The following is a 14,618-nucleotide window of genomic DNA, read 5'->3' on the forward strand; positions in this document are numbered from 1 at the left end:
ACAGATACTTGGCGGAAAATGCGTAGTGAATTAGAGTACTTAATTTTGTAAAGCAAAAAAAAAAATCTGCATAAAATCAAATTTCCCTGATTTTTTGTTATTTTTTTCAAAATTCCCTGGCATTTCCCTGATTAATAAAGTTCCCTGACTTTTTCCTGATCTCCCTGATCTGTCGCCACCCTGAAGTCAAAATGATGCATTTAAACTTCCGAAGGGAAATAACTACTCACCTCCTAAGAAGAAAAGTGAGAATAGAAAGTCCTCCAGGACAAGGGCCCCCATATGCAAAATTTTAAGGGGGGCTCAAAAAATTTCCCCATGGTTTAGCAGAATATTTTCCCCATGGACACTGATTTCAGTACAGCTTAGAGATATTAAGGTTTGACATTTTTAATATCTTATTCATTAATGGCAGGAAAAGAAATTTTTATACATTTTGCAAAGAAAAAAAAGCACTAAAAGTAAGGAAATTCTTATTTCTAGAGGGGAGGGGGCTTGAGCCCCCCTATATGGGCGCCATTGCTCCAGAACCTTGTTGTTATTTAAATAAACAATCAAGAATGTCAGATGTACATTAAATTGTATCTGAATCCAAAGGACGTTGTGTAATGTGTAAAAAAATACAAAAAAAAAAAAAAAAGCTTTCAGTGTGAGAAACAACTTTACTAGCAATTCTTCCTTTCATATCATGGTCATTACTTATTTCTGTAGCGGATTTTTTTAAATTCAGGTAAATGTATAAAAATACTTTAAAACTTGTTTTTTCTGTTATAAATATATAAAGATGAAAACTGCATAGCAAATTCTTTAGCTTCAATATTTCTTTAAAATAGGAAAAAATTTAAAAAAAACTTAATCCAAAATGCAAATGTTCTAAAAATGGAATACACTGAAAAACAGAGGAAACATTTTTTTCCCCCGAAATTTTATGGTATTTGTTTATTTAATAGGCATATACAGACACAGTTTAAAAAAATTACTCAAATCTGAACCTCCGTTAATAGTTGGGCGTGTAAACGGTTAATGAAAATTAAAAGTTTTTTTTTTGTCAAATTTATCTTTTGCATTTTAGATACATAAATCTGTCAACACTATGCAAAGATTTTCAATAGCATTGCAAAGATTGCATGTAACGGATTCTCGTCAACTCCTCTGCAATGCTCTCTTTGAATTGCGTTTCTCTCTCTGGTTAACAATTTGTGCATTTAATGTGACCTTTTTTATAGATTTTCTGATATATACAATAGTTTTTCGCTAAAGGTGTCTGTATTCCGCAGCTATGTTTTAAGTAGCGCACAAAATAGTCATATGTTCTAAAAATGGATCGATATTTGATGAAACAAATAATCAAGCTATACCAGTAAGAAGAGGCCCACAAAGGGAAAAAATGTAAATGCCAATAATATGAGATTTTTTTAGGTTTTGATTACACTTCAAATGAAGTTAACAGTGAAGAGAATCCACAATATGGAATCTGTGATAAAGTACCATCTTCTGAGAGCATGAAGCAACACCTTAAAACATGGTCTACATTGTCAACTACGCAAATATTTCACCCGAAAATTGAAAGATTTGCACTAACAAAAAGGCGTTCTTGCCAAGCAAGCGACTGTTCCAAACAATGCCTTGCTCATATCGTTCAAGGTGGCATACAGAATAGCTAAGTACAAAAAACATTATACTATTGCGGAAGAAAGAGTGCTCGGAATTCCTCTTCTTTCGAGAACTCCTTGGTCAGATAGCACCATCAGTAGAAGAATAGCGTTTATGGCGCAGGATCTGAACAATCAACTGGTTGAAAAACTGAAAGGAAATCAATTTGGACTGCAACTGAGGCTAAGGACAGCAACAAAAAAAGCATATCTCATCTGCTATGTTGATGTTTCTACCATCATTGAAGATCTTCTGTTTTGCAAACACATTACTAGAGGTATTAGAGGGGAAAATATGTTCCACATCACAAGTTAATGGGCAAAAAAAATTGGACTGGACTAAGTACATCGGTGTGTGTGCTGATAGTGCTCGATCAATGCCTGGACGCTTTAGGCAAACAGGTGTTAATTTGTTGCAAAACTCCAAATTCTTTACAGACGCACTGTTTCATTCATAGAGAGGGACTTGCATTGAAAGATCTAAGTCCTCAATTGAATCTTATTTTGGAAAGTGTGATAAATGTGGTGAACTACATAAAAACTAGATCACTTAAAGTTAGATTCTTTCAAACAACATGGAAGGATTTGGGGGGCCAAGCACACATCTCAGATCTATCACTATAACTTGCATAGGCTCTCACAAGGCAATGTAGTGTCTTGTACATTTGAACCGTGGCAAACAATTTACACTTTCCTGCAAGAAGAGGATCACATGAATGCTAGCAACTTCAAGGATTCAGACTTTCTGTTAAACTCAGCATACTTGTGTGACTCATTTGAAAAATTGAATGCATTGAATGTGTCTCTACAGGGTACTACTCTTCAATATTAACATACTGAAGCTTTCTGAGAAAATTTTGGCTTTTAGGAAGAAAATTCAAACATGGAAAAGTGAAATGAATGACGATGGAGGCAAAGATTGCAACAATTCGTTACTTGCATTGGAAATCAAGTTGCAAGCAACCTACTTGCAGTCTTCACAGAACACTAGCCCCAATAAAGCAGCTGGTTTTCAAAGCACTTTGAGGAAACCAAAATACAAATTTGCCTGGATCCAAGATTCATTCGGGCTAATACTACAGATGAATGAACTTTCACAAGAAGAAGTAAATTTAATTGAATTGTTGAGTGACAAAAGTGCAAAAATAAAATTATTTATGTTCATTCAGATCAAAAATTTCATGTTTCAGATGAATGAAATCTTTCATGTTTGCATCTGACTGAATTCTGGATAATGGTAAAATACAAATATCCCATTCCATGTACAAAGGTTTTGAAAATCCTCATTTGTTTTGCCACAATCTCAGCAGTTGCTGTCATGAAGACAAAAAATGGATCAAAAATTGATGTAGATAAAGAAATGTGTGCGGCCGTATCAACCCTTATTCCTTGATTTGAAGCACTCTGCAATGAGCACTAAGCTCACCCGTTTCATTAAACTCTCACATGCCAGCAAAAGCATATGGAAAGTCAGTTTTTTTCTCTCCTATTTTCCGAGTAATTACTATGAAAGTAATTTTGCACCTCTTCATTTTGAACTATAATTTTTAGTTTTGTGTTTCTATTACAAACCTTCTCATTTTTCAGGCCAAATCATACAAATATGACACCTGATGTTTATCCACCTGTCTCTACATACATTGTACATATGTTTGTGGTTCTATGTTTGCGTGTATGCATGTCATATAGATAAACGACTGGGCTGTTGTGGGAAAATTCTAACTCTTCAAAGGGTGAAAAGTTTGAGAACCCGGGTATGAATTTTTTCTACATTTCAGAGGAAAGGAAAAAATAACATGGATTGCATAATCTTTAAATATTTAACATTTTTTATGTTTTCTGAGAAAGTAGAGTCATCAAATACATTTTAATTTCTAAAAAAAAGTCCCCCCCCCCCTCCTTCAATTTTTTCCAGAAAAAAAAAGAAAAAAAAATCCAACAGCTCAAAATTCCCTGAAATTTTCAACTTTTTTTCAATTTGTTTTCCATTTCTAATACATAGTACCAAAAAAGAAAAAAAAATCCAAGTTTCTAATAAACACTAAATTATTTCACATTCCTTATTGTTATTATTTATTTAACTTTATTTTACTTTTCTGTCACACGCCTTTTACTGTAAAAACTTTAAGGAACAATTCATTTACAATGCTTTTTAATTTCATCAAAATTATATCTATTTAAACCTGCCAACATTTTTTAAATATTAATTTTCATTTTAACATATTTTTGGTTCACAACATGTGAATTATCACCTCCGTGGCATGTCACACACCTGGTGTGACTGTTTATGTTGCTTAATAACTTGTTTAATTAAAAGTATAAACTTATTTATTTATTATTCCTTTCACAAGTGTCTCAAGTATTAATTGTTTAAGTATATTTAATAGCTTAATATTGTGTTTTAGTTCATTTTAGTGGGATAAGGATTCTTGACACAAAATAAATTCTCACCTCTGTTACCTAAACACAAAATGCCATTTCTCAGTAACACGTGGCAGTTTATACATCACATTTTATTTTCCACAAGGGAGCTCCCTTGTTTATTTTCAGCCTTGAAGAAGTTGTGATATTTTTGTCGAAAAAAAAGATAGATTTTCTTTGAAAAACAAAGTGTGGTAATTGTGAACTCTCACCTCCGTGAACTTGAATTTCAGGGATGGAAATTAATGTAAAAGAAGAAGTGGAACATGTTTTCATATGCTTAACATGTGCATAGTGTAGCAACAAAGAAAAAAAAATACTTCCCTGAAAAATTTATCCATTAGGCCTATATTAATAGAAAATTTTTCACCTCCGTGACAGACCTTATCAATGTCATTATTTCTGAGGTGAAAATAAATGATGGAACGGAAATACATCAATATTAGGCATTCTACCAAAATTATAAACTGCCATTATATTCTCAAATTTAATAAATACTATTTTTAACAACCATTTGAACTAAAAGAATTAACTTAAAGCAAAGCCGTATTTTATGTAAGAGAGCTTAATATTAGATTCCATTCAATCATTAAAATAGCTCATTGTTTGCACACTTAACAAAATAACTACTTTGATAATAAAAGCCTCAATTTTCAAACACATTAAAAGTTTTTTTCTTTTTTCTTATTTCCATGAACGCGGCATTTTTAAGTTTTTTTTTATTTATGAGTAAAATAATTGCAAATTAGCTGGGCTACTGTTTATGGTTACTTCAAGTAGGTAACACTTTTTCGTAAGAATGAAAAAAAAAGAAAACAAGGTTTCGAAATGGAAAAAGTATTTGCATTCAAAAGTTACCATTTTCTGGAGAATGACCCATGCACTCTCCCATGAAAAGTCATCACAGAAGTCATATTCACATACAATGTTGAGAAAAAATCCGACACACACAGTAGGAAAAAAAAACAGTTCTGACATTGGCATGCCTACTTCACTCTAAAACAGATCAAATATTTAACTTGCCAGAAATTTTTTGAAAATGTTACGATTTGAGAATAATGGCGTTTAGGTCATGAAATTGGAAACTGACCACTTCAACACATAAAAGAACCATAAAAAAGGCTTTTACATTCGAATTCAGTAGCAAAAAAAAATCAATTTATCAAAATAATAATAGATTTGAAACCTTTTGCATGATATCTTTTTCTTTTAAACAGTGATGATAAAATTTCTTGATCTAATAATACATTTTTAAAGAAAATGTAGCAATTTCAGTGATATTGAAAGAAGCCTACATTTCAATAAAGTTCATATACTGAGGTAAATTACAGTAATTTTTTTCCCCTTGTGATACAGCTAAGACAAATATAAAAACTAATTGGAATAGTTTTGAGTGAATCCGTGGTCTCCTGATGTCAATTGGAACAAATTACGAATTGCTAACCAGATGGAGCCAGAAAGAAAGGACGGCCACCCAGAAGGTGGCTGGATGACGTTGAAAAGAACATCCAAGTGATAAGTGCTGGAAGATGGAGAACAGGGATGTTTAACCAGGCCAGATGGCAAAAACGTTTTGAAGACGGTCTTGGCCTGCCCTGGGCTATAAAGCCGAAAAAAAAAAGAAAATAGAAGTGAAAACTAAAGTACAAATTTATTTGTTACATTATATATTTTCCCTTGAAAATGGGTCTTCATAATACATTTGCTTATCAATCATAAAATTTAAGTTTATAAAACATAAAAATATTTCAAGTAAGATCAAATTTTGGCATTTTTTGTTAAATAATGTTCTAGTGGATATAAATTGAATATCAATAAGCATTACCTTTGATTCAGTATCATATAAAGCAAAACCATTAGTCCAATCTAAGGTCAATCCACCGGTTTTCCCTTTATAGACCACAGAAAAAGTTTTACTCTACAAAAAGAAAATAAGAGTTTACTATTTTTTTTTAAATATGAAGATATTAAGGTTTTTACGCATAACTTAGTTCATTTTACTGAACAGTTTTAGTAGATAATTTTAAAGGCACAGTTAAACTTTGTATGTAAACACAGCAAAAGCAATTGCAGTAGGTCATAAAAATAAAGTCTCATAAATATGGGTTTCTAGCTATTTATTTTTAATTTTTTGAAAAGTCAAGCGCATTAAAAAATTTGAAGCAGCATAAAGTTAACTGGCATGGCTCAAACTTATCTTGAAAGTATCCTGTACCACAAATTCTAAGTATGTACTTTTTATATCAAACAGTAATATTCATTTACAAATACAAAATTACAGAATAAATTGCTCAGGATTGTTGCTAGTTCATAAGAAGCAATTTGAAAAATTAACAAATTAAATACCCAATACCTGGATTCCCGGAAAGGATGTGTGTGTGTGGGGGGGGGGGGGGGGATGTTGATCCTTAAAAATTGCATCCTTGTTACTAACATTATTATTATTATTTATAGTAACAGTTATTAAATTCATAGATCAAATGAACATTTTAAATAAAAAATCATGGAATTTTAATTCAGATCATCATTATAGAATTCAACACTTCTGACAAAAAGGTTTTAGAATAAACGCTCTCAAGTTTTCTGGAAAGAAGAAAGTAAAGGGTAGTATCCCATATTAGATTTTAGGATCTGATTTTCTGATAGAAAAATATATATTACAAGAGGGAATGCAAAAAGGCTAAATTAGCCATAAAAACTTGCAAAAAAATTTAATTAATAACATTTGAAAATACAATAGATATTTCTTGTTGTTAAAAACATTAAATAGTACAAGTAAAATAATTTCAAAAAGTGTACCCCTAATCTGGTAACAGCATTATAAGTGGCTCTGTGCCATCCATTTTCTATCCTGAGCAATTCTGCTTTATTCTCAGCACATAAGTAATGTGTGTCAGAAACCCCAGTGTGCAACATGAAACAATGCTGTCTTTCATCAATGTATTGTGACTCCTACATGAAAAAAAAGAAGAAAATATACAGTACAAATGCAATGTCATAATAACATTTTATTTCCATTTAAAAACAATAATTTATAATGTGTTAAAATGTTTCAAAAAAAAAAAAAAAAAAAAACTCATTTAAATATAGTCGTGTTTATTGAGCAAGGCTGTATGTATATGCAATAAGGTCTCAAGAATCCGAGTCTAGTAAGTTCGAAGTTCCACTTAAATGGAGATGTACTCTTTGTATTTTCAGTTTCATTAAAATATGAAAATGGAAATCTTTCGCTTCTGTTAAACTTATTTAACTACAAACAGTAAATAATAAGAAATGCATTAAGAAATTGGTGTCAACAACACTTCCTAAGTGACGGAACTATTCATGGAGGACAAAATATGGTCTTGGAAATAATAACTTGAAAAGTAAAGATTAATATTGATTTGCCACAGAAAATGTCTAGAGATGTCTTATAGAATACCTGATTGTAACAAAAAAGGAAGGCTCACAACTTGGCTCCAAATGAGTCATTTATAAAAAATTTAAATTCACAACTAAATGTTTGTTTGCATTATGAGAGATGCATACATTTGCTTGCAAGCACATAGAGTTTATGACAAAACTTATAAGAATGAAATTGACAGTGTGGTAACAGAAACAATGAAAAAAAATTCCATGACTTTTCCCCGATTAAATTCACCAAATTTCCCTGATTTACGTTACCAATGTTAATGGTTTCCTTTCTTTGCCCTACCTGAAAACCACTGCATAATAAATAAAATACAGTGTTTAAAGCATTTTAAGCTGTTAATTAAAAAAATATTTTGTAAAGATGCTCCTTTTTTTAAGTAAAAATAGTACATTAAATTTTCTATAAGGAAATATTATAGGAAATCTAAAACAAATACTTTACTTCCAGTAACCAGTTAATATAAGAGTTCTAGGAAATTATTAAGACCACTCTTAAAGACAAAGCTAATCATAATAAAACTAAAAAGTTTATGTGAAAATATTTTTAACTGAATTTTCAAGCAGCTGGAAGAATAACAAAGTTATGTAGTTTTATTTACGTAAATAATAGACAGACATATCTATGTAAAACAAATTGAAACCTTTTGAGCTATTATCTGATCAAGAACTTGGGTTTTAATGAATGAATGACTACAGCATTTTAACTATTAAAAAATAATTAAAATATTTACTTATGTACACAAGTCAATTTTAAGTGATTTTATTATTTGTAGAAAAAAAATTCTTAGTTTTGTAACAAACAACATTTAAATGCAAAAAACAATTATTAATTTCAAAATATATACCTATATAACTTAGTTTTAAAATAAAAGAATTTTACAGTAAAAAAAAAACTTTGTAGAATCTGAGGCAACAGCAAATAATACAATGGCAAAAAACTAAGTTGATTTTCATTTAACATTCAATTTTAGCAATTAAATTTAAAATGCCAAGTTTTAAGCAAGTTTAATGCCTTCAATGTAATTTTTAAGCTTTTATCGGTATTAATTTAAAAAACAAAGATTTTTTCTTGAAATGGTGATTACAGTACGCTAATTACTTCAAGACAATGAGTAAAGGCAAGGGAATTAAGGCATTTGAGGATAGCTTCCTCTTTGCCTGTAGGGTTGTTTATTTAATGTAGCATGGAACACCTGGTAGGATAATTCAAACTACGTAAAAGAAAACTTTACAGACACAGATGCTATCTTGGGAAGTTCATCCTGTGGTTCATAAGTTAAAATTCAATACTTAGACCTTAAGGAAAAAAGATGCACAAATATGCTGCAGTGTATCATCTGCAAAGCTAAAAAAATATATATTTTTCTTCATTAAATTAATCTTCTCTAAATTTTTTATTATATTTTTGAAATTCCCTGATATTTCCCTGACTTTTCTTTGATTAAAAAAGTTCCCTGACTTTTCCCTGATCTGTCGCCATTCTGATTTGAGCACTGTCAAAATGCATGTTTGGTTGCCAACGAATTTGCACACATAAATTCATAAAGACACTGTGAAAGAAAGTTGTTTGGAGGTAATTAAAAGAAAATTTGTGTTGAAATTTCAGTGAAATTTTTCATGAAGACATTAAATTTCTTTGTACGAGTAATTAAAAGGTGTTTCTTTATATGTCATCCGAAAAGTTTAAAATTTTAATTTGGAAGAATTTTCTGGATAACCCGAGTTTTCAGTAATTCAAAAGGTGGCGTGAGCTCCAACTACTTCGGATTTTAGAGACACTACTGTAGTTAATTCATCGGTATAATGTGATACAGTTCAATCATGAACTTCAGGAAACCACAAATTTTGTTCACTGAAACGAAATTCAAGCAATGTTACGGCCATTAAAAGGGGACTAAACATTTAGTTCGTTATATTGGTATTTGATGTCATTGATATTTGCTGAATTAGGTTTTATAGTTGCTTTTATTATTCACTCATGTTTTACTATGTATTATGTTTTTCTAACAAAATTACCGCTATAACAAAATTTTTAATTTGTCCTTTTAGGAGTGCATTCGTAAACAAGCACCTAAACAAGTTCGGAAATGCTGCGGTCATTCTCTGGCTGTTGAACAGGTAGCAACCTGTTGCACCGCTGTCTCGACGTTATTAGCATGTAACGCACATGAATTTCCCATCACGAAAGTTAAGTGTTTGATTCAGCGTTGTTTGCTGCTGAACTAGAACTACCACGCTTTAACCACAAACATTCGGAAACACAGCTGTTCCAGCAGGCTCCTCAGAGAAATACCAGATACGTCACAAACACACCGGACTAACCACGCGGTGTAGCTGGTGGATTGTTTCCGAACGCAGCGCAACTTTGCTTTGAACAGGTAAAACTGCTCTTCTATATCAGCATGTTTTACAACATTCCATCCATGCATTTGTATGGCATTTCAAAACATGGAATAATAAAATCTTTCATTCACGAATAATTAGTGATAATTACTGAATGTCACTTTTGGGAACTGAGATTAGAGGCTAGATTTAAAATTTTTAACTAAGGGAGAAAGAAAGTAGCAAAAAATATTATTCGTCTATCTTAATATTTTGCGTATTCTCACATTGTAAAAGTTTGCACTCAATGCTTTCCTGTTTTACACAATTTTATCTGAATATCGAAACAATTGCATATGTTCAAGACTTTCAATTAGCATACAGAACATTTTCAACGATGAACATGAGAAATGCTAACATATAGAAAAAAAACATTGCTAAAGGAGCTATAATATATAAAAACACTTTATATTACATAAAATATCTGAAACAATGTTTTACTTCATTTATCCCTCTCCCCCTCTGTACCTTACAGTGTCATTAAATTAATTTTATTCCCTGTCCAAGAAATTAGAAAAATTACTTCTTTAGAAGTGTTATGGGTGCTTGGCACAGCTTACAGGGAGAGGCTGTAATGAGCAATAGCTTTAAGAGTACCATTGATCTTCATTGGGAACTAACAACTTGACTAGGAACAGGCTAGTTGGATCCAGAAACTGTTGCTGGTTGTCACATTTGAATTATGCTTCATGTAATTGCATTTATATTTGTTACAATTATCCCAATCACTTGCACTACATGTGTGTATGCATACTTTAATATCAACTGGAATGTAATACATACCTTTAAAATTTTTAACATAGCTTGATAAACTTTGAACACATTTGGACAACTTGAAAACGACTGTACATTGCTCTGAAAAAATAAAGAAATAAAAAAACTCAAAGTGCAACAAAAAGAAGCTTCAGTTACATTCAAAAACATTTCACCAACAGAAGGGAAAACATTAAATATACTAACATATCCATGAAGATTGTTACACAGAAACACATTCCCTTATTTATTTATTTTTTGGAAATAAGGCAAATCAAAATAAATTCCAGGAAAATTAACATTTTACCCTAACTTTATACAAGATCATAATTTTACAGAATTTTAAAAATAATTTTGATTATTTAAAAATATCTAGCACTTTTCTACAGCAAAGAATATTTATACAGGTGAGAAGACATTCTTTAAGAATCAGAAAAATCTTTAGAATTTAGTCTAACTTTACTAAAGCGAGTGGGACACATGCACTCCTTGAAAATTTTCAGGCACGATACTCTCATTGGAATTTAGTGCTGCACATATTCTTTCCTGATTTGATCAACATTAAATCCAAAAATGATACTTTTCTGCTACAATATTTTTATGAAATTCCAAACAGTACTGCATCAATTATGTATGTATAAATTCAGTTGAAAAAGAAACTATACATAAATTAAGGCAAATGCTACAAAAGAAATGTTCTATTTGATAGTGTAACTGCTGATCTATGAAGTACAATTCTCTGTAAACCACACATTTTTGTTATGCAAATGGAAACTGCATAACTAGAAATCCCTGGGAATACCCCCCCCCCCCTCCAGAAGAACAATAAAAAGTTTTCCAGCAGTGAAAGAGGGAGATATTTTCGCAATGGGAAGAAGTCAACAAGAACTATAGGACAGGTTGTTTTGGTGGATTCTAGAAGAATACAAGATTAGAGCTCCTGTGTCGACGGTCAGGATTCGTTGCCAAAGTTATGGTTTTGGAGATGAACGTTGAAAACTTTCAAGGCGGTCCCACTTGGAGCTTCTTGCAGGTTTTTAAGAACTTGATTTGTAAGAACTGTTAACAATTAAATGTTCTGTAAAATTAAAAAAAGAAAAAAGAAATAATAGTCTGCTGTTGTTATTTCTTAAACTGAAATGCATTTTCGCCCCATGCAGTTTGGATCAGGCATGATCATTCTGAATGTAAACAAGCATCTCATCGGTAACATGACGTCATTCGGACGATTCAATTTTTAAACTGCACGGGATTAAAGAGATTTTTTTGTGATGACCACGGGAGTCATTTTTCTAAAGTTTTTGTGTGGCAACAGTTTTGAGTCTTCGAATGTTCCACCATGTGTGAATTTGGTACATAATGTTGAGGTTTTGAGATATCTATCTCTTGTCTCTAAATGTTTGTGTTGTGTCCGTGTCCTTCTAGCTTAGTTCAAGTACATGGCGAAGTCTTTTGAAGTGTTTAGTGAAAATGCTTTTTCTGAAAATCTTTGCATTTAGCCATTGAACAAGACAGAAGATAATGTTTATAAAGTAAATCTTTGTTAATTGCTTTATTGTTCTTGTTGAACAGGATTCAATGTCAATACAGATTTAAATAGCTTTTCTTAAAGCTCTAGAAAATAAAAATGGATATTTCTTAGGACATTTTTGTAATGTAATTTTTTTTTTAACCAATGAGACTCTGCTTCATAATTTTTGTGGTCTGAAATGCTTCTTCAGACAGAACAGCATTTCGAGAATGCTTCTTTCAGACCCACAAGTGATTATGGGCCCAGTCATTCAACCATAACCAGAAAATTTCTTATTGAATTTGAAAAATCTAAAGTTCTATAAAAGTCTGAGAAAATGGAAGTGCCTGGAATCTCGACATCGACTAGCGCATACTGAAACTCAAGGAAGAAAAATATCTAAGTTATTCTTATGCACTCCTGGCGTTGGGAATTTATCATTTAATGACGCTGAAGCGGACAAGAAATTAGAGGATACCACTTTATCATTCCGGAACAATCCAAATTGAACTTGAAGAAAACCTGTGCTACACCACTATTTACCAATTTGTCTCGAAAGAGTTTTGGCCATCACTCAAAAGTACCACTGATGGGAAACAAGCCTTGAGCATCCTGTGCAAATATTTCGTATTAGATACAAGAGCTCGTCTAATTACGCATCTCGATGCTTTTTTTTTTAATCAAATTTTGGGAGGGTGAATCTGTTAGACTGTTCAACTGTAGGGTAAAAGCTTCTGTGTCCAAACTTCGTGAAGTAATCCAAGCAGTATCGGATCTCTACGTTGGTTTCCAGTACATTGAAGCTTACCTGCAGAATTTGCGTCCATTGTGCAACTAATTTAATGTTGGTCTGATGTGGACTTTACTCAAATTAAGATAGAACAAGAACTTCTGTTAGAAGCTAATAGACTTTTGGATATGTCTGTTACAACGAGCATTCCTTCTGCTTTTATGGGACAGGTTATGGAATTTGATACTGTACAGTGGCGTGAAAAAATTGGCAAGACCCACTACACTCTTTTAAAAAATTTCAGGAGCACTTTGCTGTTAAGAAGAATAAACTTAACGGTGGAATGCCATCATTGTGGTGTTTTTGGGCATAAGAAAAGTATGTGTTTTAAATTAAAATCTATATAAAGTTCTGAAAATTCACCTCAAGTGCCTCTTTATACTCAGCAAAACAGTTAGGCTGAAATAAATGATTTTGAAGTTTATAATATTACTTCCTTGGACTTGGACAATTTTTGGGTTGCTGATTCTGGTGCAACTTCTCATTTTTTGAAAGATAATATTTTCTGATTTTCAATCTGTAAGTAATTTGAAAATGTCAATGGCTGTCGGGGATGAGCAAAGCCCTATACAAGGGATTAGTACTGTTCAATTTTTAGTTAAAATAATGGTAAACATAGAAAAATAATTTTGAAAGATGTGTTGTACAATCCAAATATTCGTAGAAATTTATTGTCATTGTCAAAGCTAGAGGAAGAAGGTAATAAATTTGTTGGAAATAATAGTATTCTTAAAATTTTTGATAGTAATTGGAATTTACTTTTAATGCAAGAAGTAGGCATGATGTGAAATTACGAAAAATAATGAAATGTGTAATATTTCTGAACAAGTTGGTAAAATGTCATCAGAAGATTAATGGCATAAGAGATACTGTCATATCAGTTATGAATATATTCAAAAGACAAGTAAAAATAATAGTGTTAAGGGGGTGCCTGAATTACATAAAAATGTAGACTGTAGTAACATTTGTAAATTTTCTAAACCAAGACGTATTTCTTTTAAACGGATTGAGGCTGTAAGATTTTCTAAACCACTTGAACTCCTACATATGGATGTCGGAAAAGTTCCTACTTTATCTAATGTGGGTAATAAATATTTTTTAACTGTGATAGATGACTACTCAAGATGTGTAACTGTAAATCCTAAGAAAAACTCAGATGTCTTTAATGCTTTTGTAAGATTTAAATTCTTACAAAACTTTAAATTTTGTAAGATTCCTAATTAATGGCTTTTGGGTTTGAAAGTTACAGCAATTTGAACAGATGGGGGAGAGAATTTTGTAAAAAATGAAATGTTGTTGAAATGTTACATGGTGCTGAAAGTTAAATCTTGAAAGTTTATGCGATTAGTAAAGGCATAAATATTGACCTCTCCAAGTGAAACTTCTGAAAGTAACACAGATACTAGCATAAGTACTCGTTCTCCCGGCTTGCCATTGATCTTGTCTTCAAGCGATGTTTCAAGGTCATGGATAATATGGTGTTAGCAATTTAAAAGGTATTCGATCGTTGTAGTGCTGGAAAAGAAGCAGAAAAATTTGAAAATCCTATTTATGTCTGCTATTGGACCAGAAGCGGTAAATTTGTATAATTCATTTTAGACAAAACTAAATCTACACTAGAAGCAATTGTGAAGGTGTTTGAAAATCATTCCTTGCCTAAAATGAATATCTCTTATAAACCATTAAGTTTTAAGGTAGC

At 31.6% G+C, this 14,618-nt stretch overlaps 1 protein-coding gene across 1 annotated transcript in view; it reads right to left on the reverse strand.

Annotated features, from left to right (window-relative positions):
- LOC129229234 (gamma-1-syntrophin-like) overlaps positions 1-14,618 on the reverse strand; it is a 152,182-nt gene that overhangs the window by 13,625 nt on the left and 123,939 nt on the right. Inside the window, exons 12-14 of the mRNA XM_054863498.1 lie at positions 10,650-10,721; positions 6,873-7,025; positions 5,899-5,991 (exon numbers count right to left, since the gene is read on the reverse strand). Coding sequence (XP_054719473.1) covers positions 5,899-5,991; positions 6,873-7,025; positions 10,650-10,721 — 318 coding nt within the window. The remainder of the gene's footprint in view (positions 1-5,898; positions 5,992-6,872; positions 7,026-10,649; positions 10,722-14,618) is intronic.

This window comes from Uloborus diversus, chromosome 9, assembly GCF_026930045.1.
Source record: "Uloborus diversus isolate 005 chromosome 9, Udiv.v.3.1, whole genome shotgun sequence".
In the NCBI taxonomy this organism is placed as follows: Eukaryota; Metazoa; Arthropoda; class Arachnida; order Araneae; family Uloboridae; genus Uloborus; species Uloborus diversus.